Source organism: Aythya ferina (genome assembly GCF_964211825.1).
Source record: "Aythya ferina genome assembly, chromosome: 6".
Classification (NCBI taxonomy): domain Eukaryota; kingdom Metazoa; phylum Chordata; class Aves; order Anseriformes; family Anatidae; genus Aythya; species Aythya ferina.
In genome coordinates, this window is record NC_140303.1 from 27,525,990 (window position 1) to 27,552,963 (window position 26,974).

The window sequence follows — 26,974 nt, forward strand, 5'->3', positions numbered from 1 at the left end:
AGAAGAACTGACCACTTGCTTTTAACATTTTTTGGCAAGGCTTTACGTGCCTGAAACATGGGAAGCATGGGCAGAGCCCCAGGAATAATTTTTAACAATCCTCTACCCCAGACTTTTCCCTCCCTCCCACTTTATTTAATTTCCCCCCCTTGAAATCAAGACGGGTGCTGCTGAGCCTGAAGGCATGGCTCTTTCGTCTCGGCTCACAAGGAAGGAAAATAGCCTTGTTCCCATTTTCATGCTAATGCCTGAAAAATCTTCCAGCCAAATCCCCGTTTATCACGGCAGATTGAAGGGCACACAATGGAGGGGTTCATTGCACTCCTGCATTTTACCTTGTACCTTTGTTTGTGTTATAAAGTGGCGTGAGCAAGAAGATTGCTTTTTCTCTGAGGTGTCACAGGACAGAATATTCACGTCAAAGGGAAGCAAGGAATGACACCTTTAGCTTGAAAATGAGCATATTTCCCAACAATTGGGAGAGAAACGTGAGGTTTGAGGCATGTGCTGACCTGCAGGCCTCATTTTTTCCACAGGAGTGAAAAGCAAAGCCACCCTGAGCCACATGGGCATCCAGGGCTCTGCAGTTCCCCCAGATCCCAACAAGTGAGGCAGCAACGCTGATGATTTTCACTAACCCAAATGCTGTCTTTTAAACGGTTATTCACACAATTAATAGAGAAGTCAAATAACCCAAATGAACAATAACATTTTAAAGTAATTATTTGCTGCAAATGAACACAAATGATTTCAATATATAATACATTAGCTCCAGCAGCTAGGAGATTCATCACGATTCGAGGTGTGCTCAGAGCTGGGGCCCTGCCTGAAGTCTCCGCAGCTGTAAATCCTCATTTTCTTTCCTCCAGTATAAACTTTGCGTAGATTTCCCTTCCAAGTGCACAATGAGCTTTTCCTTTTCATCCCTCATTGGCTCCACTTTGTGATCCCACTGGAGGAACCTCAGTGCAGGACACAGCCCAGCCTGAGGCTCATTTGCTCCAAAGCCTTTTTATTTTATTTTATTTTTTTATCAGAAGGCAAGTTGTGTACAAGAAGAGCTGTTTGATGGACCCTTCCAGCAAAGTGCCCATCAGAGGGTGCAGCTGGGCTGATGTTCACCAGCCCCATTTCTCCCAAACCTGGCCGTGGTTTCCCAGCCTCTCCCACGTCACCAGCTGGCAGGGGCATCTGATCACATCACCAAACAGTGACTGCCTCAAACTGGTATTTTGTGTGCGTGACACAGCTTCTTCCGCTTAATTCAATCACAGCATGATTAGATTACACTCCCTGGCACCTGTTTATTTGGGCCAAAGAGAATGCTTCCCAGCTTTTATTTTCATGCTTCTGGGTACCACAATCAGTGGTGACAGAAAGTTTCTGTTTCAATTAATGAGCGAGCAAAGGAAAGGAAGGGAGAGGAGCAGGGACAGAGGAGGGCTGGTGATTGCCGGGGAGGATTAGGGCTAATTGCCCTGGTTGTCTGTCACTAGCAATTTCCCAGGCAAACCTGGAGGGCTGGAGACACCTCAGGTGCTCGCAGTGTTGCTTTTGCCACTTCCACCACTGCTCTGGCCAGCCTGGTTTAACGTCCCACATCTGGGGGACATTGCAGGTGGCAGTGTGATGATGGGGATGGGACCAGCAGTGTGGCAAAAAGCTGCATCCCCACACAGACAGGCTCCAAAAACACCCTGCCAAACTGCGTGGAGGCAACAAGGCCCAAAACACCAGGCATGGAGGAGAAGTACTTTTCCTCTTCTTTTCCTTATTTGTTCCTTAGAGCTAAATTTTTAGTTCTAAGTGCCCCATGCCAGTCTAGGAGCAGACCCCATGAAGCCTTCTGTGTGGAGAACACAAGTTTGGAAATAACGGGAAGCTTTTATCCACCGCAAAACCTTTGCCATAAAACTTCATAAAGTGAATTTTTCCTTCAATGGGTCCCCTGGGACCTAAAAAATAAATATCTGAGGATTCATGTAGTAGTAAAAGTCGATAAAAGTCTTTGAAGCAAATAGGCTATTGAGGAATTACGCGTGGAAGTGAATGGATGGATTCCTCCACAAATCTCTTCACGGAGGTGCACTGACATAATGAAGACACAGTAGGTGCATTAGGAAAAATCCCCTTTTTAATAACAGCTATGCCGTGTGGTATTCCTAAAGCGATGGCTTGCCGGGTGGGAAATCCACTTAGCAGCGTTTAAGTGGAGGGGAGGTGGAAGGAGGCGGCCTGGGCCGGGACCACACACAGCAGTGACAGGGGGACGGCAGCGGACCCAGGGCCAGGCCGCAGCCTGTGTCCACTTGTCCCAGTGTCCCCACACCACTGTCACCAGCAGTTCCCCAGGCCTCACTGCCCATCCCGGTGCAGCCGGCCCCACACATAAGCATTGCTCTCTGCTTTCGTTAGGATCCTTTTCATTTTTTCTGAGGAAATGTTGGGCCTCCGTAAACCCCCTGCTGCTGACTGCAGAGGTCTCGGAGGGGTTTTGGCTGAGCAAGCATTTCTCTTGTAAATCTAAATATTTGTACTACAGCTGTGTAAACAGTCAAAACTCGAAAGGTTTTTGTTTTTAACCTCCCTGATTTCCAGCAGGGGATTAGGATGGATGTATTGTGTAGTCTTACGTCGCCTTGTGCCATTTATTGCACATTGACGAGCTCAGTCTCCTTTCTGGAGGTGTTTCGCTGTTATTACTTATACGGCAAATCCAGATAGATGGGAATTAGATGCTTGTTACTTTATATTGCACTGTCTACCCAGACACCAAATGTTCATCTGTGTGAATGCAGTGGTCCAAAATTTCTTCTGGCTTTCTCTGGGCAGGATTGCAAGGTGCTGCCGGGGAAGGAGAGCTGAAACCGGCTGTGTGCTGTGCCACTTCGTTCTTTTTAAGTGCTTTACAGCAAAACATAGCTTGGACCAACTTGTACAAATGCAAAGAAAGAGCAGCCAAAATGCCGCGCCGAGGCAGCTGTGCTGTACAGACGTGCTGCAGACAGATGTGGCAGCTTTTCACCTGAATATTAAACAAGGAGTGGAAGGCAGTCCAAGCCTCTGAAAATTAAAGGTCTAAATCCATTTAAATTTACAAACTCTGTAAATAAATAATAAACCAGAACACTGCAGCTCCTGCTCTAAATGCATTCTGCCTTGATGTGATGTTGAAGCACTCCTGTATTTCTCTGCATGTCCCACGAGCTCTGGTTTACAGAGCCGAGCTCCTCCAAATGCACCCATCTCCGGTCACTGCAGGGCCCACATGAGCACAATATTCAGTGCGAACAGCACCCAGCGTTTGATGTTTGGTTATCTCGTACCGGCCCTGGAAAACGAGCTCCTGAGCATGAGCTGCTCTCCAAGGCTTGTGCAATGCAGCAGGACCCCTGCCTGCCATGACAAATTGAGACCCGATGGTTTTCCTTTATCATCTGAAATGAACACAAAGGACTTAAGGAGTGTTTCACTGAGTGGCTGGAGGTCCTTCTGTTCATTTGTTATTTCCCATTTTCAAAGTCATTCTTTGACTTTTCCCTCTGAACCCATTTCTCTCTGGTGTTGCAGCTGCTTTTGTCCTTCTGTCCTATTGTCACCGCTGGGCCGAGAACAATTCCTGCAGCCACACAACCCTGCAAGGAGCAGAGACACATGGAGGTCAGCCACACAGCTGCCAAAAACCCAGGATTTGGGCATTTTGGATTGAGTGCGACTTCCCAGGGCCATAGGGCACATGGCTGGGGGGCTGGCAGCACCAAGCAATGATGTGGCTGCAGGTCACTTTTTTTGTGCCATTTCAATTAACAGTCCCAATGTGCTGTCTGGTCAGATTAACACCTGTCTGGTGTTAATCTGTGGTTAATTGGGTCAGGCTGGATGGCAGCAGCAGTGAGCACCAGGCAGCTCTGAGCACAGTCTCACTGCCTTGACCTCTCTGCCGCTGTGCCGTGGGGACCCCTGCACCTCTCCCCTCTCCACCACCTTCTGAGAAACCTGCAAAATTTCATGCATCGTCTGGGACCCACTCCATGCTGCAGAGACTCGTATCTCATTTACAGCACTCCACTTTCCCAAGAAAAATCAATGCTTGTTTACATTACTACCATACAACCCCTATTTTAAAGTAATTCATGGCTGGGCCGATGCTATTAATTTTATTAAGCCGTTATTAGTGGGCAGATATTATTCCGCTCCATTGATCCTAAGTTGATGCAATTACCACTCGCGAGCCGAGCACCATATGTCTGGAAATTTCAATTCTGTTTGCAACCTGAACGGTAAAACCACACCACACCAGATGCTGGTGGTGGGAATCAGGGAGCCTGCTGATTTCCAGGCGGATTCAAAACAAGCAAAGAACTGCCCAAATTTTATAACTTAAATCCTTTTAAAGCAGAGGCACTGATATCAGCCTGGATCTGAGCTATCTGTGAATGCACCGTGCCAAAGGCAGAAATGTGCTCAGATATTCTCGAGCCTCCCGGGTCTTATAGTCCATAGAAATCTCATCAGTGTGGATTACCAGTTAACTGAAACATCCTCTGATGTGAACAGGACATTTTACACATGAGGCCAGCTAAGGTTAGCCCTGTCTACACAGAAAATGTGCCAACCATCAGGAAGGGCCACGTCCAGCTGCGGGTGCATTGCACTCTGCTTGCAGGGGATGGATTTCACCCAGAGGCCTCAGAGTGCATTTTCCTCTTTCCTGTGGAAAAAGAGAAAAGAAAAAAAAAAAAAAAAAAAAAAGCAGTGTGGGAATATGAGACAAAACAGTGCAAATCCTACAGTCTCAAACATCCCCCAGGAAGTTCAACCACAAGAGTGACCATCTGATCATGAGAGGTGTGATGAGTCCCCAGGAGCAGGAGGATACAGGAACCCCATTGGTGATGTCCGCCCCACTGAGTGGCCATATGGACACAAGGGAAAAAAAAAAAAAAAAAAAAAAAAAAAAAAAAAAAAAAAAAAAAAAAAACTCTTTGCAGCCAGAAGGAATCCAAGACTGCAGTTAAAAATAAAAATAAGAACTCACACAGCTTGGAGGAACATTAGCTCAGCCACATCCTTGTGTTCATGGACAGAAATGGGGTTTGTGTGTATCTGCAGGTCAGAAAGAACCTGTCACTCAGGGACTGGGAGAGAAAAGAGAGAGTTCCTGTGCCAGGAGCTTGCAGTGCAAATAAAAGGTGGTGGGTGGGAGGATGGATGGATGGATGGATGGATGGATGGATGGATGGATGGATGGATGGATGGATGGATGGAGTGCACATCTGCTGGGGCTGCCTCTGTCTGTAAGGCCAGGTGTCCCGTGCTGAGACTCAGGCCAGGGTCCCCGCAGGACAAGCCAGGAGGTACCATGCAGCTGCTGGCTCCTGCTGATGGCTGCTGCTCCGGAGGGAGCAACTGATTTATGGGGCCCACTGCACTCAGCTAAAATGCTTGTTCAACATCATAAACCAGCAGCCTTGTCTCCCACGCAAAGCAAAGAAAGGGAGAAACAAAATGAATGCTTTTCTCCACAATTGAGATGTTTCCTGGCAGCCGTGGAGCTCTGCAGGGCATTTGCACTGGGCAGCAGGGCAGAGAACGGCATCCCCACCTCGGCTGCCAGCAGACTCAGCCACTGAGGCTCTCCACATGGGGACACACTGGGAGGGTTCCCACTATCATTTGGTGCCCGGGACGGGGCACAGCAGGGCAGGAGCATCCTCCCTGAGGCACTGAGGGATGGAGGAGTGGACACAGGGGCTCCCCAAACCCAGCATTTCATTAATGAATGAAATTAATGAATTAATGTTTGCAAGGTGGTGCCAAAATGAAAAGCATGGCTGAGTGGTTTATTTAAACCTTTTGGAGGGTTGGAGACCAGGGTTGAAGCTGCCCTGCTGCAGGTGCCAGCAGTGATGCATTTGCTGCAGAGGTTTGGGGAGCCTGGAGCATGGGCCGAACCCATCCCTGGTGCTCAGCACCCTTCTCTGGGGGACAAGGCACATGAGAGCCCTCCCTGCCTCTCCCCACGGCTCAGAGACCCTGCTGGAAATGGCAGCAGGGTTTGGCTGATCAGCACGTGGGGATCTGCTTTATTTTAGCTGCCCCCAAAAGGACCGCATGCAGGGACAGATCAGATTAACAGGGCTGATGGAAAACATCCTCCCCTTTTTTCCCCCGACAGCCGCAGCCCTTTATCATGTCTGAAGACAAAGTTTTTCAGCCATCAGTTTTCTGCCTCAGGGCTTTGTTTCTCTCCAATACAAGTTTTCTATTTATTCTCTGAGAAAAAAAATGGAACATTTTGCTGGCAGGTTTTCCAGCCAACCTTGTGCATTAGGTGTGGCAGCGGCCAGGCCTGGCACATCCGCACCCACCCCCCATACACTGGGGCCCTGGTGAGGACAGGGTGCAGATGGCAGCTTGCCAGCCATGGCAGGGGGAGGAGAAGAGAGAAGTGATTCCTTGCTGCTCAGCCTGGCACCACATCCCTTCACCAGCCCCCTCATGTCCTTCTCAGCCACATTAGCGACTCGCCACACTCCCTGTGCCAGGACCGGATTCAGCCGTGCTGGCATTACGAAAGTGTGCAAGGGGCTGGGACACATGTGAATGAAGACAAATATTTGGACCAGCCCCTGATGGGCCATTTTGCTGGCTTTCTTCACATCCTGCAAGGTCGAAGATAAGACCACCAGCAAGGGCCATGTCCCTCCTGGAAGGTGGAGGGACACTGGTGATGCGGGGACAGGGTCCCACTTACTGGCATGGCATGGCCAGCACCGGGGTGTCGTGCACCGAAGCTGACGTACTGTGTGATAGATTTGATGCACTTCACACTGAACTTGATGCATGGCTTTGGAACCAAATCCATCACCTCTTCTGTCACACTCCATATACTGAATCAGAGTCACCACCTACTGAATTAAAAACTTCACATGCAGTTCACATCACACCATAAATCAGGCCGAAATGGAATTAAATGCATTGTATGCTAAGAACTCATTAATCAGCCCGTAAATTAAACATGAGACAAGCCTGTAAGAGTGGATGTACCCAGATCTAGCCCCTAGAGCACACGATGCCGCTGAAGTCTCTGAGCTTCTCCACCCATCCCAGAGCATGTGTCCATGCCAGGACCTGCTGGGTACCAGGTCTGGCCCTTTCCCGGGCCCACCCGAAACCTGGGCACCCCACAAATCCTGCAGGTGGCCCTCAAACCATCCAGGCCCACCTGAGGGAGTTCAGACCTGAAGGACAGAAGCAAGTCAGAGCCAGGCCCTGTCCCTCCTAGGGGAGCAGCAGCAGGAGGCCGCGAGGCCTCCTTTCTGGCAGCTGGCTCACACCCAGCACCTCTCCCCTGCAAAGGGATGGGCTTGAAACCCCAACAGCCTTGGTGCTGAGCATCCTTCTCCTAAGCCCTCAGCAGGGCTCCTGGTTCCCTGACTGTGTTTGGGCACCTGTAACTCAACTTGAAGGCAACAGGAGTTTAAAAAAATCTCTGACAGGCCTGCGGCAGGAGCACAGAGCAGGGGGCTCTGGCTGCTCCTGGCCAAAGGTAGAGACTGGGCCGAAGACAAGGCTTCTGAAATTCTTACCTAAAACCAGGCTTCTGATTTCCCCTTCTTGTTATCTGCATTAAATGTGGTTTTTGTCACACAGTTCAGGAGGCCCCTGGGAAAGGTGGGACAAACTCCCAGCCCATCAGAAACAGAGACCTCCTTGGATCCGATACACACTGTTTCCTTTTATTTTCCTATTCATCTGGTCCTCTCAAAATCTGCTCAGAAGCAATTAGAGCCTGTCAGCTAGAAGCTGATGCAACTTTTATTTAATTAGCCCAGCAGCCAATAAAGATCCCATTCATCAATATCTCATGGAAGGTATGGCTGGCGGTGGAGGGGGGGGGTGAGATTTGTCATTTCTCCCCTACATCCAGATGGCTGCGAAGCATCTATCAGTGATCTGATCACACGCATGGACACGTGCACATCTGAAGAGACCGACCAGCTGGGATGCATCTGTCCAGAAAGCAGTTATGGGGGAAAATAGTGCAAGACCGTCCCAGATGCTCCATTAGTGAGTCCTGTCAGTAATTCAGGCTCCAGACCAGCTTGGGCAGCAGGTGACCCTGGTGGGAGAGCAACTTTGGAGGGCTTTTCCTCTCCTGCCCCATTTTGCTGCCCTTCCCAGCAACAGGAAAGGGTGAAGATGTGTAAGGAGGGCCCAGTGCCAGCAGGGTGAACTGGGGCAGGCCAGGAGAAGTATGGATGGGGATTTCCCCATCCCTGCTGCTATTGCTCTAGGAAGGGGGAAAACAGCCCCCCTCGCTGCCCATAAACATGTTGGAGGTGGGAGAGGGGGACAGGGGAAATTAGTACCCAGAACTGATGGATCCCAGCAAAATTTTGGGGCATTCAAGATGCCAGAGGTAGCTCTTGGGGTGACACCTTCCTCACGTGAAAGCTTTTCCCTAAGTTGACTGTCAGAGCATCAAACACTTGTCTGACCTTCTGCTGGACCAATATAAGCACGTTTGGCTTTGGGGCTTTTCCCAGAGAGCAGGTAGGGTGGCCAAGAGGATGGGGACCTGGGCCTGGCACTGGTCTCATGGGACAAAAGGGAGATTTCACCTGCTCAGGCCCGCAGGATTGGGCCCCTGCCAGCATCTGTTGCCAGCACTGTTTGCAGCTTCAGCATTACAACTCCCCGAACTGAAAGAAAATAAATCAATTATCACAGGATGGTTCATAGTTGACAAAAATGAGTGATGGTATCTTTGTAATTAACGATTATGAGAAAGCAGCTGAATAGTTTGGTTCCTTGTGGCTGGTTTGATATGTGATACACAGCAGTTGGTGCAAGCAAAGCAGGTAGTTGGAGCTGGTTTATCCTTGGTGTGTCCAGCTGGAAGCTGCACCTCCCAGACCTGCACACCAGGCTGTTTTCTCTCAAAGCCTTAACCCACTGCAGCAGAAGAGGCGGGTTAAGGAATACACCACATCCATAGCTGTATTCCCAAGCCGGGAGAAGCTTGGGAATGCCAACTCATAAAGTGTTAAGTAAGCCTTAAAAAGAAGCAAGATGAAGGCTTAAACATCAGGCTGAACTACCCATGCAGTGGGGCTTGTTCCAGGACTGAGAACATGTGTGGAGACACGCTGAAGCACGCCACTACATCCAGAGGAAGCGAGCGATGCAATACACCCTGTGCAGGGGGACGGGCACTTAGCAGAGAGCTCTCAGGGGCTGTCCTCAACCTGAGCCTGTGGTTTAACTGCTTATCAGATAAAAAGTAATGAAAAAATACTCCCTCTATTAACAGATTATTTTGAGCCAAGCTGTGGTGCTTGCCTGTTTTTATTCTCTTCCATCAAGTCTTGTTTGATTTGGCTTTTTTATTATTTTTTTTCCACTTAAGGCCAATGTGATGTGCTATGCTTGGAGTTGCCAACTTCAGACATTTTTGCTGGTGTGACGTTTGGCATTTCACAGCTCCCGGGGGCTCCTCTTTTAAGGGGACTCTAGGGTTTTGCTGCATTAAAACAAATATATTCTTTCCAGGTCGGGTGTGGAGAAACCTATGTGTGGCATCCAGCTTCCAAACTCAAAAGAGAAAAAAAAAAAAAAAAAAAACACACACACACAAAAAAAGAAAAACCTTCAAAAGTGTTATCTTTTAATCATCTTTTCAAACACTATTCCCTTGGGGAACCCAATTCACAGATTTTCCGCTAACAAAAGGTGATTCTTCTGGAGAACAAACTCGCTCCTCATCTCCAGCACCTGGCTTGCACACCACTGAACTCCTGCATTGTGCACACGAAGCCCACGGCCAGGAGCCACAGGGCAGCAATGGCGCGGTGCCCAGCGCCTGGCCCAGCGCCCAGCACGTGCCCCAAAGGGGCTGTTTCCTGCTTTCTCTGAGCCTCTATTCTGCTGCTCCCTTCCCCGGGAAGATGCCCCTGTCTCTGTGACAGCTTCCCCGCTGGTTAAACAAACCCGGGGGAAGCACGGGGCTTTCCCACGCAGTGCAGCACCCTCCTTGCATCCCCTGCAGACAACTACTGCACAACAGCCTTCCCCAGGGAGGTGTGAGGACCCGTGGTGAGGACCAGGCCCAAGCACCTCCTTCTGGATCTCTCCTTTCTAGAGAGGCTCAGGGTTGTCTCCTTGCTCCCATGCTTGAGCTCAGACAGGACCTGCCTCATAAAGCACTCGCAGGCTGAGCAGGCCCAGCAAGCCCACGACAGAGAGAAAAAGAGCTCCTTTTGCCAGCACTTCATGTTAAGCTTCTATATTTAAAATGACTACTTAAATGAATAAATGAATAACAGGCCTAAGCACTTTACCAAGCAAATCCGATTTCTGCTTAGGAGAATTGGATAGAATAAAGCTAAAAAAAAATTGCTTCGAGGATGGGATGTAATTGAAAGTGCCAGCACAAGTTCTCTTACTGCGCTTGTAGGTTCAGAGAAGAAACTTGCTAATGAACAACTGCTTTAAACAAGGTCACCATTAATACTGACTTCAGCTGTCAAAAAGACTGAGATTGCAAACTAAGAGGGGCACAAGGAAAACCTCTTAATTTGTTTGTAAAATATTTGCAAAGTGTCATATCAATAATGGATAATAAGAAAATGTTGGCCCTCCAGAGCTGGTGCACACTGCAAAGCTTTGCTGAATTGCACCTAAACTGTTATCAATAGCGCATTTATTATTATAATAGATGAAAAACAAGCTTTCTGGCTGAAAAACAAGATCAATTTGAGCTCAAGCTATTTGGATGTATTCTAAATTCTAATTTGGATGTATTCTAAATAAAAATGCAGCATGAATGATCGAAAGAAAGAAAGAAAGAAAGAAAGAAAGAAAGAAAGAAAGAAAGAAAGAAAGAAAGAACGAATAGAAATAGGAAAAGGAAAGGAGAAAAGAGGAAAGGGAAAAGGGAAAATGAAAAGGAAGAGGAAAGGGAAAATGAAAAGGAAGAGGAAAAGGAAAAAGAAAAAAGAAAAGGAAAAGGAAGACAAAAGAATAACCCTACTGCAATTGCATATGCTATCCAGCTCTGACTCAGTACCTGAAAGAAAAAAAAGAAAAAAAAAAAAAAAAAAAGGAAATTTTATTTGTGTCCAGCCAGACATTTCTCATCTTCAGGGTTTGATTCAGAGCCTAAGCTAACAGAGCTTTTCCTAGTGGGTCAGGATCCAGCCCCAGGCTTGAGGGCTTGATGCAGGAAGTCAGCCAGATTGCGCTGAGCTCCCGGTGCAGGTCAGGATTTGATTAGAGTCCGGCAAAGAAACCCAGACAAAATCTATCTTGCTGCAATCAAAGACAGCCACAGTTTAGACAGGGAAAAAAAAAAAAAAAAAAAAAAAAGAGAGAGAGAGAGACTGTAGAAGGAGAAAAAGCAGCCACCTAGGTGAAAGGGGACAAGGTTTCATTCCTGGGGCAAGTGCCTTGGGGACTGAAATGGTCGGAGTGGCATCTCACCCGCAGCGTCACCACATGCATCTAAACCTGCAGGAGACCAACGTGCCCTCGCCTCCCCCCACAATTAGGTGGTCTCCGACACCTCCTGGGGCTGCCTGCCACCCTGCAGAATTAGGCTCCTCTTTTGTTCTGACAAAGAAGAGACCAGTTAGTTGCAGACTTCTCCCCGTAGCTCTCTAAATAATTGCATTTTCTTATGTCTTTTAATCACAAGCCCCATGAGGCCCATAGTACCACGTGTGCAAGCCAAATTGGCCCATCAGATCAGTTTATCAAAGGGGCCTCATTTAATCTCAGTCTTTGATGAAGATAGCAGCCGTCAAAGCCTGCCCTAATGATTTGCTGAGTTTACTTTGCCTGCAGATCTGCGGCATGAAGGGCACTTGGCCTCCAAGCACAGCATTGCTAATGGGAAGCCACAGCAAGGGAAACAAAATTGGCAAGAGAGAAAGGAAGAGAAATCATAGCAGAAACCTGGAACAACTCTGGAGACTGAAGAGGCAAGATAAACCCCGTGGTGGGTGTCACCATGAATAATATCATGAGACTGGTCAAAAAAATTTGGAGGCAGAAGCTCCTGTGGAGTGAGTTATTGCTACTGTGAGACTCAGCAAGGAGAGGATGAGTCCAAGGAGAGCAAGGAAACGCAGAGCCAGGGGAAGGAAGGAGCTCTGGGGAGAGCAGCCTGACATCAGAGCCTTTGCTGCACAAATCCAGCTGGTTGTGAGGCACTCGGTGGCGTTTAATAGTTTTCAGCTCCGACAGAAGAGGGAACTCGGAGCCTGCATTACAGCAGCTCGAGGAGCGCTGCGGGCTGAGAGAAAGCAAGCACAACCCGGGGGTTTCAACCAGCATGTACAGACGGGTGGTGCAAAAAAGGGCCAAGAAAGTCCCCCCGGTGGGGATACAAAGGACTCTACTGGCACCGTTAGCTCTGGGGGATTCCTCACGGCTCCACCAAAGATGGATGGGCCATCTGACAGCAAACAGGCAGGGCCATTTATTTATTTCACGCAGAGAGTGCAGGTGCTCAGAACAACCTTTGGGGGGAAAACAGAAGAAAAACAGAGACATGAGCTCCAAAAGAAAAGCCACAGCCAGCAGCCAGCAAAGGGTGAAATGCAAACATTGCTCTGGCTGCCTGGTGCCTGCAAAGGTCCTGCTGAAAGCACCTGCAAGCCAGGCAGGCAGCGAAAAGCGCCCAGCACCGTACATATAGTACACACGTGCTTTTAGCATTGCACATGATGTGGCAAGGTCTGGGAGATGCCTGTCACCCATAAGCTGGAAGAAGAAGGAAGAGAAAGTGCCCACCATGGACAGGCAGGGCTGGCCCGGGTCCCTGTGCCAGGAGGAGCAGCTCTGCTCTGCAGCTCCAGGGTCTCCAGCAAGTGTGGGAGGCTGGAAAGAGCAGCCTGACCATAAATAACATATGCTTCTGAATTATCTGCCTCCACAAGATGTGTAGGGCCACATGAGGTTCTCACAAGAGGCCAGAGCCAAAAGCAACTGAGGGTAGATGCCCTGTTAGCACCCAGATACTTGGCTCTGCGTGGTTCCTGCCCAGACACGGTGGTGCCATGGGTGAGAAGCTTTTCTGGCCTCAGCCATGTGGGCAGCATGACACAGGACAACCCTTTTCTGCAGGTCACTTTGGCTCCTTTTCCTTACACACATGGGTACGTCAAACAGGACAGGTCGAACAGACTGAGCTGCATATGCAACAAGAAAGAAAATGTATCTAAAAAGTGATGTTAGCTCAATTTTTGTGCCTTCAGCTGGGCTGCCAGTTGCCACCCTGCTGGATTCCAGCTGCAGCTCGTCATTGCTCAGACTGAATTGCTACCTTCTGCTTTGGGTTTTGACTTTCTGCAAGCATATTGCAATTTTAATTAAACATTAAACCAGTGTTTTTGAGAGTTTTGTTGTTTACCTTGTTGATTAAGAGTCTGTGGGGTCCTAAGTTCTACCCTAAATTTAGGTCAGTTCTGGCTGAGCCCTGCAGGATAGCTGCTAAAACTACTCATTAAAAACCCAGAGATCAGAGTTGATCAACTGGCAGTGGGAACCTGTGGCGTGGCTGCTCCGCGTCCTGGCAATCTTCTGGTCTACAGATACTCAAGGCAGGCTAATGTAGATCTTCTAGTGAAACACAGCATGGAAAGAGCTTGAGGAGATGCAGCAGCTGCTTGATCCAAAGCACATTAAGAGACAGCCTGTTTGCTTCATTATTGACCACCTGGGATGGCAGGGAAGGAGAAGCTTTAAGTGAAACAATTATTTTCCTTCATCCAATTTCTGTAACATGGAATGAGCCCTCCTTAGGGCAAAAAGTTTAAGGATCCCCCATTTCTGTCTTTCTGGGAAGCACTTTGCAAGAGATGGAAAAGCCTTACAAAGCCCATGGGTAGCATGCCTTACAAAGCCCCAGGGAAGCAATGCCACAGCTCAGACTTAGGCAGCCTCACTGATTTTGCTTTTTTTTTTTTTTTTTTTAATCCTAAATTGCTCAGGAAACCCAAGGGCCTCACAACATCTCCTCATATGTGACAGGTTTATCACACGTGTTGACATGAAGGACTAGAGTACAGCCAACTGGAACCAGAAACGTTTCTTAAATGCTGTTGTTTAAGTCGTATCACAATAACACATGCTAACAAAATGCAGAGCCTGCTACCATCCAAAAGTCAGCAGCTGTGGTATTTGCCACAAAGCTGAACTCCCAGGTTTAAGCTGCTGTTGCTAGAAAATGTTTCTTGTGGCTAGGAAAAGAAATTCAGCACAGAGAGGAGAGGAGATTATTCCTCTGCGCGTGGCCCAAACTAAACCTGCTGGTTACCATCCCCGTCTAGGGCAGACCAGGCAGAAATGAACCAGCATTTGCATCACTCTGGTAAGAGAGCCAGATCCTGAAAACGTGAGTGGACTCAGACTAATGAAAGAAGTTACTTCCTGGTGTAAGTGATGCTTCTTTTTGCCTTAAAAAAATAAATCACAAATGAAGCACAACTTCTAGAATAAGGGGACTGGGGGAAAAGGGAGAGGGAAGAAGAGAGCTGCAAGCCCCTTGAGCTGCAAAGAGCAGCTTGCTACCTAACGATGCCCTGGTGCCTCAGAAAGAAGAGGTAAATTTAAGGGGCTCATAGCCAAGAAGTTGTTTTGCTGAGTTTGAAATCTCATTTTTATGCTTATCTCATGCAAAACTGGAAGGAAGTAACGCAGGCCACACTTAAAAACTGCTAAGGGGAAAAACATGTTGGACAGCAGCCAGTGCAATTGGAGGGAAGTTTGCTGCACTAAAAGAAAACTTGATCAGAGCATGTCCTTCAGAGAAACAAACACACATGTACACACCTCCACAGCGGAGCAAACCCCTGCAATCTCCACGCAGGCTTGTGCAGCGCTGTGCCTAGAGGTCCTCATCAGCTCATTACCGTCCCTTAGCTGGAGATGATCATTTCTGCAGGTCAGCCTCCGAAACAGCTGGCGTGAGCTTCCCCTGATCAGCTGCAGGGCAAACTCCCCCAGCAGCTGGGAGTCCCTTTGGTGACAGGCAAGGCTGGCCAGGCAGCAGGCTGCTAGTTCCCCTCAGGGGTTCACCCAGCTTTACACATACAATCACAGTCTGGGCTTCCCCCTCTGATCCAAATTCTGAGGATCAGTAGAAGTAATAATTTTCTAAAACTGGGTGTTAAACACCGAGCGTGGCCCTGTGTCTGGGCTCTCTGTGCATAAGAAGAACCCAGAGACCTCAATACCGCACAGAATCAGGCCCCAAATCTTCGATACTGCCCTGAGTCCATTTGAAGGTGATGGAAGGGCTCCTAGGATGGATCTAAGATAGAAGTGCTATGCTGAACGTGCCATTTTGCAACCTTCCACAGCTAACGCAGGGGCAGCTCTTCCTTACAGCCCCCAGCCTGGTCCTTGCTGGTATGCCCAGGGAAAATCCCTCCAAACTGCTGGTGTGTTTCAGATCAATGGGTCCAGCCAGCAAAGCTCTACAGCTGCAGCAGAGGCAGTGAGGAACGGCCCTGCCAGCAACCGAGCAGCTGGATCGGAGGGGAGCTGACCTCCCACAGGTGGGGAAGGAGTAACTGCATCAGCTGGAGGAGAAACATGAGCAGAGCCTTCCACTCCCTCGGGCAAAAGATTCCCCGGAGGGGCTGCAGCAGCAGCAGCCCCCAGCCTCATGTTAGCACTTTATTTACAGCATTGGCTTCCTGCTCGTAACCTTCCCAACTGTGAACTGCAATTTTTCTCCCCCCCAGCATTATGGCGATGGTTTGGAACACAGAGATGTTTGGAAAGGGACAATTTGGCATCATGAGCCTAAAAAGCAGATACAGATGACATCCTAAATGTATCTTTTACGAGTTTGGAATGATTCCTTTAAATTAAGCTCAGAGTGTGTGACAGCTTCTGGTAATGTCGCCAGTAAGGAAATAAAACATAAAAGTCAAGAGGTTTTTGAGCCCATGCAGTCTTAAAGATCACATCCTTTGAGCACCTTGCTTTTCCTCATGCCACTCTGAGCTGCGATGTACCAAGTGCTGCCCAAGGAAAGTGCTCCAATAATTTTCAGTTGTCTTTTCACCACATATGCCCTCGAAGCCAAGCACACTTCCAAATTCAAGGATTATAAAAAATTAAATGCTCCAATAATTCTAAATCGTGGCTGTTCAGTGCTACTGGAGCCTGTCCATTCCTTCAGTTTGGGGTTTTCTGTTCTGTTTGCAGAGGGAAGGGGGGGGAAGAAATGCTTTCTATTAGCGCTTCAAATTGGAAGCCAGTCAAACAGCATCATAGCAGAGTGATTCAGCAGCCTCTGAGCTGATTCTCAGTGTGTCATAAAACAGGGTTTGGAAAAAAACAATGCCTGGAGGAGAAAGAACACACACAAAGATTCATGGCAAGAGAACAATATCAGAAAGGAGCAGAGGGAATAATCCTCGCTTGGCTTCTGAGGCGCAGGTCAGATGGCCTAATAGATGGCTTTCAGTGCCCTTCATTCCCCACTGAGTCGCAGGGTTCAGCTGCCCGGTTCCAGCTACCACAGCTTAATAAATGGCTCTGCATCGACCGAACCACATTAAGCGTTTCTGTGCGCACACCCGCAGCCTGTTGTCTCAGATAAATGACAACGGCCCCCCTCTGGCACAAGACCCAGATGTTATTTCGCAGCAGGCAGGAGCTGATGCAGAAATCGTAGTGCAAGCTCATGGCCATTTAGGACGGTAAGCAAAGGAAGCAATCTGAGGCTGAGAGTCTTCCAGGTGCAAACCAAAACGTGGGGTTTTCTCAGTCTTATTGATGAACACACAGACAGCAGCACATTAAAGTACCAGAGATGACAAGTTAAGCATATTCCCTAGCACCACCCTGAACAGGAGTGAAATTAAACACGTTTTTCATGATATAACCAATGCCAAGTTGGAAGAGGAAAGTATCATCAAAAATCTATTCTCTGTGAACCTGAAAATCCTATTGACAGCCCTTTTGTAAAGTAAGTCATACCTGGCCCAACTGCAGCCTTGGAGTGGCAGAGGAAGGCAGGGACTGGCTTGGGAGTTTTACTACATCAGCAATGGTTGAAATAGTTCTAATGCAGAACAACAACAATCACAGCTTCATGTAAGGAAGGAAAATCAGACAGTTATATCACAGTTCTGCTAAAATACCTACATCCAGAGTTTGGTAGAGAGACAGAAAATCAGGTAGGAAAAAGAAAAATCTCATATGCCATGGTCTCATTTTGTAGACTGAAAAAAAAAATGATAAAGTGCATCCTTGTTTAAGTCACTGCGGGATACCTGGGATTTTATAGAAACTGCTGCAGTGTGTCTCCCAGTGGGGAATAACTGAAGCATGAGATGAGAAAACAGCCATACCCTACCTTGCGGTGGCAGGTACTGTTAAAGGAAACGTCCAATATAAGCTTAAGATGGCAAATAACCGCCTGGATTCCTGAAGTAAAAAAGTGTAAACCAATTCTCTAATCATGTCTAATCAAAGAATACTATCAGCCAGTGCAAACTTCTAAGAAAAAGCGTGTATCAGAGAGATGGTAGCATGCATATCTTGTTCAGTAGTGTTTGGGGAATATTTGAGCCTGCAGCATTTAATTCCCTGTTATTACTTCTGGGCCTGGAGCTGAAAGTCATAAATCAGGGCCATTCATAATTTGCAATAATGGGGTGAAATACTCATAAGGAGAGTTACATGATGAAACCTTTTGGGATTGTAACTCTTCCAGTCCGTGATGATTGCATTAAAAAAAAAAAAAAAAATCTTTCATAATCTCTAACATCTATTATTTCCTGATTCCTAGACTGAGTTTTCATCCTTTTCCCCCAACATCTGCAGCTTTTGCTATCATCTGGCATGCCCTCCACCCTTCCCTCCCTGCTGCCCTAAATATATGTTTAAATCAAAATCATAGGAAAGCATCCCTTGCTTAGGAAGATGGGCAGGTTCTAAATTACACTGTATTTACTTATAAGCGCATTTAACACCAGATGAGCTTTCCCAGGGAATTTTGCTCTGATTTCAGGACCCCTACTGTTTATATGGAGGGCTATTTTGTCCCATTTAGATGGTGGCTACATTTTGAGTAATAAAGACTGCAGTGCTATAAAATAAAATAACATGGTCCCCATTTTTCTTTCACCCTACCACCTACCCAGTTAAAAATAAAAATAAAGAAAAAAAAAAAAGGTCCCAACCCATGATGTGTTAGAGCTTTGTTTTCTGAGTAACGAGACTAATCATGTTTCCTCTGCTTGGGGTCTCTGTCTTCTCTTCCTTTTCTCGTAGGTCCTCTGGATCCACGCTGACATAGAAATATCCCATGATGGAGAAAATAATGCACACAGCAAAGAGTAGAACAGTGAACAAGACAAATTCAGCCCACTGGGAAGAAAGAGGGAAAAAAAAATCAGGTCAGGAGATCCCAGACCCCCAGTCCAGACAGTTTCTTTGCACTTCCAAGTGCTTCTCAAAGCACTAGGTTAAAGTTAATTCCCAGCATCCAAGACTGCTCACAAGGTAGAAGCTTTCTCATCCTGTTCTCTGGTATGCCATGTAGACACAGTGTAATGATTAATATATGCACTATACCTTGAAAGAGACTGGTAACATTGGGCTAGCATCATTAAACCTTTCCTTACAAGTCTGTCCTGACTGGAGTACACCTACCTGGGCTTTTTGCCCACAGGATGACTTTGGGAGAAGAAATTTCCTGGCTGAAATTTCCAGCCAGAGCCCTGGCTGGAAAGAAGCTGGTGCAGACTGCCAGCACCCCATGCAGGAGCCCAGGGCTGGGCAGAGAAGCTGTGTCTCCAGAGCACAGGCATCCAGAAGCACCACCCAGAGCCCATTTTAAAGCATTGGCTCTGTTGAAAGCGCCGAACCATACCTGTGCCATTGGTGCAGCCTGGGCAACGACGAGCACAAAGGTATTCCCAACAGCCACCGTGAGCAGCCAACCTGCCTGCAGCACTGACTTCATGCTGGCTGGAGACTGAAAAGAGGAGAAGGGTCTGGTCAGTGCCTGCAGTGCTCTGCCCCCACGTCCAGCTCACCCACCACCCCTCCCCGTGATGTCCTGGCAGGTACAAGCATCCCTGGACCCAGCCTAGGAGGAGATGGTGGAATTTCCTCCGCACAGTGCTTCCTCTGTTATTAAGTCCTACAGCTGCATATAAGGAGGTTTCAAAACATGTCATCCATAACAAGAAGGAGGAAAAGTCACTGCTGTTGCAGAGCTGGATCCTGATCACCCCCAACCTTCATCAGCTGAAATTGTAAAATTGGGAAGCCCGAGGGCTTGCAGAAGTTCTGTAGCTTGAAGCCTAGTGCCCTATGGCTGCACATCTTTGGAAAAGAGGCTGGATCCTGATGTTAAGCTTCCTGATGATGTAAGGTTTTCTATATTTCACAACAGATTGTCCCACTGGATTAATCACCCTCATTAATAAACATCTGCAATGTACTCCCCAAGGACAAATGTGAGTAGCTTCTGCTTTTTGATCTTGCAATATCTCAGTCCTCTCTGCTCATAAACCTTCTCCACAGACAACCTAGTACACCACAATCAAATTATCCACTGCATTCTCATTACCCCTTCAATCTCTTACCTTAAAGCAGCTTCCAAGCCCCCATGACACCCTGTAGTCCTTGAGATACTTCTGCATTTTTTTTACTGAAAAATACATACCCAAAATATTTGGGAGAAAAACTTTCTTGCTGGGAGAAAAACCTGGCATTACAGCATTCAGAGCTTTCCCATTAAAATTAACTTCTATACATTTCTGTTCTCTTTTCTCAGCTTTACCAGAAAAGGGGTTTCCTGAGTATAATTGAGAAAAGCTATCTTCAGAGTATGAATGAATTTAGCTTGAAGGCACCCAGCAAGCTGCTTTATAATCCTACTTTTAGCTGAAGAACAGATAACATTGTTAGGAAGCCAAAGTCATGCCAAAGGACGTATTGCAAGTCAATGGCAGATACAGGAATAAATCCCAATGTCTAATTGTAAGCCTCTTATCTTTAAGTGGAGTACCTGAGAATAGGAGAAGGCCAGACCCGTAATGGAGAACATCACTTCTCCAGCAGATATTAGTAAGTATTGTGGTAGCTGCCAAGCCATATGGACACTATTGGCTTTGATGTCTTCTGACTTCCATGTCTTAACAGCATCTCCAGAAACCTAACAGGAAAACAAAGGCACATTGATTAGCTGCTGAAAGATCAGATCCTTCCCAGCTTGGACTGCAACAGAAAATGTATTAAAATGAAGCTTAAAGCAAAGACGGAAGCAAAGCTCTGACCTGGAAGCAAAATATGGGCCTGATCTCTGCCATATCCAAGCCTGTTGGGAGAGGGCTGACTCCTACTGCCCAGGGCACAGGTGGCAGCATGCAGATGTCCCAGCTAGCTCACGGGCTGCAAGAGCTACATGAGTTACTGCAGGCTGGCAAGTGCTCGCTCCACCTACACGGCCACTGTTTCCATTTCATCAGCACTGTACAACTCCCCTGCTATAATGGTGACACACAAACAAATCCATTCCACAAATTCAAAGAGCAGCATCAGCTGTCCTGTATCAGGTGTGTTCAGATAGTTAACGTAGCTGTACTCCTAATTCCTTTTGTTTGCTTTCCTAGGTGTAATTAGTACTGCCTCTGATGCATAGGGAGTCAGAGAGAGATTTGACAAGCAGTGTGGAAAACACTAGGTCGAAATGACTTCAGGCATAAAACCTTGTGTTTAAGGAGTATTTTGGGAAAATACAAGGGATGTTTAGGAAATGTACTTGATCACCGTGCAGGGAGGCAAATCAAGGGAGTGTATTTCAGAAGGCTAAAAGAGGAGAGCTGTGCTCTTCAGCCCATAAACAAATGCCACGAGCACCATACTACAACCACACACTGAGGAAGATTGGGTAGAAGGCAGCATCCCCATGATTTAAGTATTACAGTTCAGCCACATTAGCAGACTAATGTATTGGAGTCTTGGTATTGGATGTAGCACTCCCAGCAGAGGAGCAGGGCACAGTACAAATCACTGCAACAATTAAAAATTATCTTGGCCTGGAGCAAACTAACTCTCTACAGAAGAATGAAACTACAGGACAAGAGATGGAAAAAACAGAAGCCCAGAGGGGCTGAAGCACAGAGCCACCCCTGAGCAGCCACAGCTACAAAGAGGATTTCTGTAGATAGGACCACAAAGCGGGACCCTTACCCACAGCAATGGGGGATGCACCTACCTCATCTGGCCCTGACTCAGCTGTGTTACTGGAGGCTCTGGGGCAATGTTCTTAGTCTAATGTTCTTCATGAAACTAAACTCAGCTTCTCATCTGGGGAAAGAGGCTTGCTGCCACAGAGGTAGGGTCTGGCCCATATCACTTCAAGTGTGTGTGTGTTTTATGTACATAAATCTCCGCACTCACAGATGGCAGCATCTGCCTGTTCCCTCCAGGACTGTGCATCCCATTCCAGCTACTGGAGTTTAAAAAAAAAAGCGCCAGGTGTTTTTCAGCTATGTTTTTCCCCCTACATATTTGGACTCTGCAGACATGAACAGATTCCATTAATTGCCCAACAGGGAGATGTTATTGCCAGGGAGTAGCTGACAGCACTTTGCTCTGCTCATCACAACACAGTAGTCAAAGCCCCAGAGGGCAGCTCAGCAGTGTGTCCTGTCAGACCTGGTTTGTCTGTGAGCCCGTGCAGTGGAAAGGTTAAAGTGGGTACTAAGCTGATCACGTTCATCTCCGTGGCTCCTGCCAGCTGGACCAGAGCTGGAGCAGCGCGCCTAAGAAGCTGGCAGGCAGGCAAAGGATTCCACCCTCTGCGATGTTCACACCCCTGGGTTGTTCAGAAAGCCATGCCTTGACTTTACAATGAGCTCCAAATGAGCTGTACAGGGCGAGAGAAGGAAAAACAGATGAACAATCTCACCAACCTCCATCAGCACTTTGCCCTTTTCTTCTTCCCATGTACGTCTGCAAGCCTTGGAAGATCAGCCGTCAGGTCAGTAAGTGAAATGTGAGGATAAAGCAAACTGTTTCTGCAGAGTTCCTCAGGTGTGAGGTATTACCAGGTACAGTATTTTAGAGACCATAAGCACCATTAGCTCTTGGCAGTGTCTGCAGTAGCTCTTTGCTATGTGCTGGCACAAACTGCAGGCCACACAATTTTACATTAAGGATTTCCATCAAGGAAAATACCTTACTTCTTGTGTAGCTTGCAAGATCACAGCCTAAGGTGGACTGAGTACCCATTCACTTTGCTTGTATATGTGCCAAAACCATCTACTAGCCCTTGAGTAATGGACTGCCTTCAAATGGCTACTGCCTAGTTCTTGCTGAGTGGAGAAAGCAAGTGAAAGCCACCAACATGAGAACAAAAGCACTGCCAGAGACCAGAGCAAAACACACTTGTTACCATCACCAGGTCACTTACATTAGTTACCACAACGGTGTACGATGCGCCAAAGTCAAGCAGCCCGAGGTCCATGGTGAATTCCCCCATTTCAGTTATGCATTTTCCATTGCTATATCTAGATACAAGGATGAAGCACAGCATTTTCTGGTTATTCTCACAGACAAAGAGCACAAGGCACAGCTAACAAAAATACCCCTACAATGGACTAGGGAGGATGAATGATGTAAAGCTGCAGTCATGTTAATGTCAGAGCATCTCTAGAGTTCTTGCCGTATTTTCCTTCCAGAAACACTGACTAGAGTTCACCTAATGACCTGGGCTATTACTAGCATTTTTAAATGCTGCTTCTTCCTAGCATGGATTTCTCTTTTCCCCCAGATTTATTTTACTTTCAAGTTTTTCTTCACTCCTTTAGGAACCAGACACTTATCTAGGGACAGACAAGTTAGCCAGGCTCAGGCAGCCTTCAGAAAATCAGAGCTACACACCCAGAAACCATGGGTGAAGCTATTGCTTCCTTTCAATAAAACAAGTTAGCCATCGTATTTGTTCTTCTGGTTTTGAATGTGTAAAGCGGCACAGATGCTCAACAGCATTGCCACAGTGGTTGCTACATCCTTCTAAATTGCAGCAATAAGTATCTTGGATGGAGCTGATGCAGAGAAAAGCCATGAGGCTTTTGAAACATCACAAAGGCCAGAAATATCCTCCAGGAGCCAACTCCAGTGCTGCCAAACCAAGGCCATATGGAGCTCCTGTCTAACAAGCCCAGTCTGCAAAGCTGTGTGATGTTACTCGGTGTTACCAGCCCACATACCAACACTTCGTGGCCTGGAATATGAATTGGTCCTTCTCTGAGAGCATCCTAACATGAAGACCTCAGGCCTGAGAGAATATCAAAACACAGCAGGTGCCACATGGCAGAGGGGACTTTTCCATCTCCCACCTTACTTTGCACAGGAATGGAGATTCTCTTCCCTCCAACCCAATGTGCAATGTGAAGAATAGGTCAGAGAAAGCTAAGCCCTGTATTTGGACTTCTAAAAGCTTTTTGGGTTCCCAAGATTCCTTTGACCTGACTCTAAGAAAATCATTGCCTAAATTAGGATGGCATTACTCTCATGTCATAGCAGAAATGTTTTCAAGCTCTGTTCCCGATGATTTTATCTTAACAGAGCAATAACAGCCATGGGAAGGGAACTATCCCAGGCACTGTTTGGAACTTAAATCTATTCAACTAGATATTATGCACAGAGTTGCTGATCTGGTATCCTTTGACTTGGACGCTTTGCAGACTAAGTGCACAGTGCTTCTGTACACACACAAGTGGTCCAGGGCACCTGCTCTGCACAGAGATGATAATTCTGCTTTTTTACAAACATCTGCCCACACAACCAAATGCCAAGACAATAGTAATGAAATTTTTGCTATTTGCCTGAGAAAAGCCCCATGGTATCCAAGGAAAGGCTTCAACAAGGACCTTCAACACAGCAAGGGAAACTTACTTGTCCCTCTCTAGCAGCAAGTACTCAGAAACACCGTAGTTTTTCTGAACAGCAACGAACTGTTTGCTGTCAATGGTGAGGTTGGCATCTTGGCTCAAACCATTGATGAATCTGCAATGAAAGCATATCAGGCTGTCACACAGGGCAGGAGGAGCACAGCATTAGACACTTCAGAAATGCACTGTCTATCCCAAAGCATTCTGTAACTCCATAGGCTTATACTAGTTTGTTCTGCAAGCTACCAAAATATTAGCTTGATTCATTGCCCAGTTTTTCCAATAAAAGATTAGCTTCCCTACTGCTGTGTAATTTTACCCTCTTATTTTCTCCCGGTCAAAGTGACCCCCACTTCTTGTGAGGTAGAACTTACCAGCAATCTCTTCTCAGACACCTTCAGAGATTCCCCCTATATATGATCAAGAGGACAGATCCCCAATGCCCCCCAGGAAACTATAAAGCTGGGAGTCCTGATGGGTGTGTGCACCATGCTGGAATACTTTCCAAGGAGTTTTTACTAGTGGGAACGAGTTTTCTAGCAAAATAATGTGCTTTCATCAAAACAGTCTTCCATGGGAAGGCACAGGCTTGGGGCTGTTAGTGAAACCAAACATTTTTAATGTGATCTATGTTTTAAAATATTTTGGTTTTCGGTTATTGAAATGGAGGGGAAATCCCTGAAGATAGGCAAGTGCTTTACGAAAGTAACTTTAGAGGGGGAAAAAAGGATGTCTTCCTAGTTAAACCTCCTCACACATTTTTGAACAGAAAGTTCTGGGATTCTGTCAAAAAATGCTCACAGGAAAATAACAAAAGTTCCTGACTGTGGGTATTGATCAATTCCCCAAGGTGCTGTTTAGTCAGCAGGAGCCTTCACAAACACAGGGCTACGAACATACTGTTCTCATTGTATCCACTTCAGTACAAATCTGTACGTGAGGTCGGATGAGATAAGTGAATGTCATGGGCTGGGCCAGTTTGCAGACGACAAACGGCAGCAGCTCCTTTCTAGATTGCTTCTTCCCTTTCTTTCCTAAAGAGATGGGACACAGGGAGATGAATTTATCGCCCTCCCAGGGGAGGGGATCTTTTACGTTGCCATCTCAGCCCAGCCACTCCTAGGCAGTAAATGGCAATAACGTTCAGCTCTGTGTGGTGAGTGTGGGAGGTGGCACACGGAGCACTCTGACACCTGAACCTTTTCTTGCAGAAGAAGCATGGACCACATTCTAACCCAAGAACACCTAGGCTATGGTGCACACAGTTTGTATTAGACAAAAGCAATTTCCCTCACCCCACCTCCCTTGAATCCTCAAAACAAGCCATTCATACCTAACAGCTGCCAAACCATTTTCTGGCTTTGCTTTCAGGTCTGTAATCTAAAGAGGGGAAGAAAAATGAAAAAAAAAAAAAAAATCAAATATCCGCATTAATACAGCCTGATAAACAACATGTAAGAGAAAATACCTGTGCCTGTGGAATTACATGTGTTACAAGACTTTGGAAATTAACTGGACTCTCACATAAACTTTATATCAGGCCACAGAAGTGAAGCCTTGGTACAATGAAACCAATGGCAAAATTTCAGCTCCGCCAAGGGCTTAAGATGAGATCGTATGTTCCTTCTCACCTCCTGTACAACACAAGCTACAGAGTTTCAGCCAGTTATCCTTCTACTGAGGCATCTAACACCCTCTAAAATAAGTATTTGTCTCGATCTGAAGATAGCAACAGAGCATTATCCACGTTAACTTTTCAGTGATTAATTACAGCCAAACACAGGTGCCATATTCCTACAGAAACAGCAAATTGCCTAACTTCCAGAGCTTTATTCTTGGCTTACTCATTGGCTTCACAGAGCCTAAAGCCAACAGGGAACATTAGGTTACTACTCTGATCATCATGCATCGCTCATGTTTTCCTTGACCTTCAGTACTCAAGTGAGAAAAATGTCTCATGGTGCAGGCAGAGAGCAGGAGACACCAAGACGCACTGATTTATTTTGTGGTCACAATCTTCACGGGCACATCCTTGGATTGGCAACCTGGTTGCCAAATTTTCTAGCCCTTCCTTCAGGCTTTCTTCCTGGTGTTAAACCATGAGCTTCTAAGCAAGAATCCAAAATTTCAGCATCCCTATAAAATGTCTATTCTACTTCAGTGTGATATGCTGATCCAGAAATAATATATGCCCTAAATAATGAATAGCCATAGTGAATAATAAATGTCGGAGCAATAAATAATAAACAACAACAACATTTCTTTCAGTGGGAGGCACATGGGGATTAACACACTAGTTCATTGCAGACGGGCTAGACAAATTATTACTCACTTCCATCAATGATCCCCAGAGCTCTCAAATTTATTTGCTGCCCACTCAACCACCCACAAAGGAGAAGAAACCAGTTTCAATATTGGATCCTTCCAAGGAAGCATCCTCACCTGAGTGAGGTAGGCAAATTTAGCATGGGTTTGGGGGAAACTAGCATGGCCCATGGCCACTCCAGGACAAGCCCCACAACACAGCAGTGATGCTGCCATTGCTGCCTTGTGTTGCAGCATTGGACAGTATAATTTACTACACTGTCTTCCACACCTCCCTTATCTAGTGCTGAGAATGACAAGTCAATAGCATCACCCAACAGCGCTGCATTGAAGCCTGCCCATGCCAGGGGCAGGCTAGATAGCTGGGGCAGCACAGAGATGCACTGAGGTTCAGAGGTTGCTTTGCTTCAGCCTGTCTCAGTCTTTCTTTTCATAGCGACTGTATGAAAATCAGTGTATGAGTATCAATTCCTAAAGGAAACAGCACACAATCATCAGGGTCTCAGGGAAACTTAACAGCACTGTGTGAAAATGAGCCCCAGGTTTCAAACCATAAAACAGAAGGGAAAAAAATAAGGAAAAAAAATAAATAAATTCTTGAAACTCTACATTTTTAAAACCAATTACATGATTCCTACTACACAATATTGAAAGCCTTTGCAGTGGCAACTCCGCAAGGCAGGAAGCTGAGGAATTGCTAAGAGAAT

The 26,974-nt window shown here is 46.7% G+C and overlaps 1 protein-coding gene across 5 annotated transcripts in view; it reads right to left on the reverse strand.

Annotated features, from left to right (window-relative positions):
- Positions 1-15,954: 15,954 nt before the first annotated feature.
- Positions 15,955-26,974, reverse strand: part of SLC15A2 (solute carrier family 15 member 2) — a 42,404-nt gene continuing 31,384 nt past the window's right edge. For all 5 annotated transcript variants that reach the window (XM_084523722.1, XM_084523725.1, XM_084523724.1 and 2 more), the window contains 6 exons: positions 25,276-25,322; positions 23,947-24,057; positions 22,460-22,556; positions 20,051-20,197; positions 18,905-19,009; positions 15,955-18,399 (listed from right to left, as the gene is read on the reverse strand). In XM_084523722.1, coding sequence (XP_084379848.1) covers positions 18,223-18,399; positions 18,905-19,009; positions 20,051-20,197; positions 22,460-22,556; positions 23,947-24,057; positions 25,276-25,322 — 684 coding nt within the window. In that variant the 3' untranslated portion in view covers positions 15,955-18,222. The remainder of the gene's footprint in view (positions 18,400-18,904; positions 19,010-20,050; positions 20,198-22,459; positions 22,557-23,946; positions 24,058-25,275; positions 25,323-26,974) is intronic.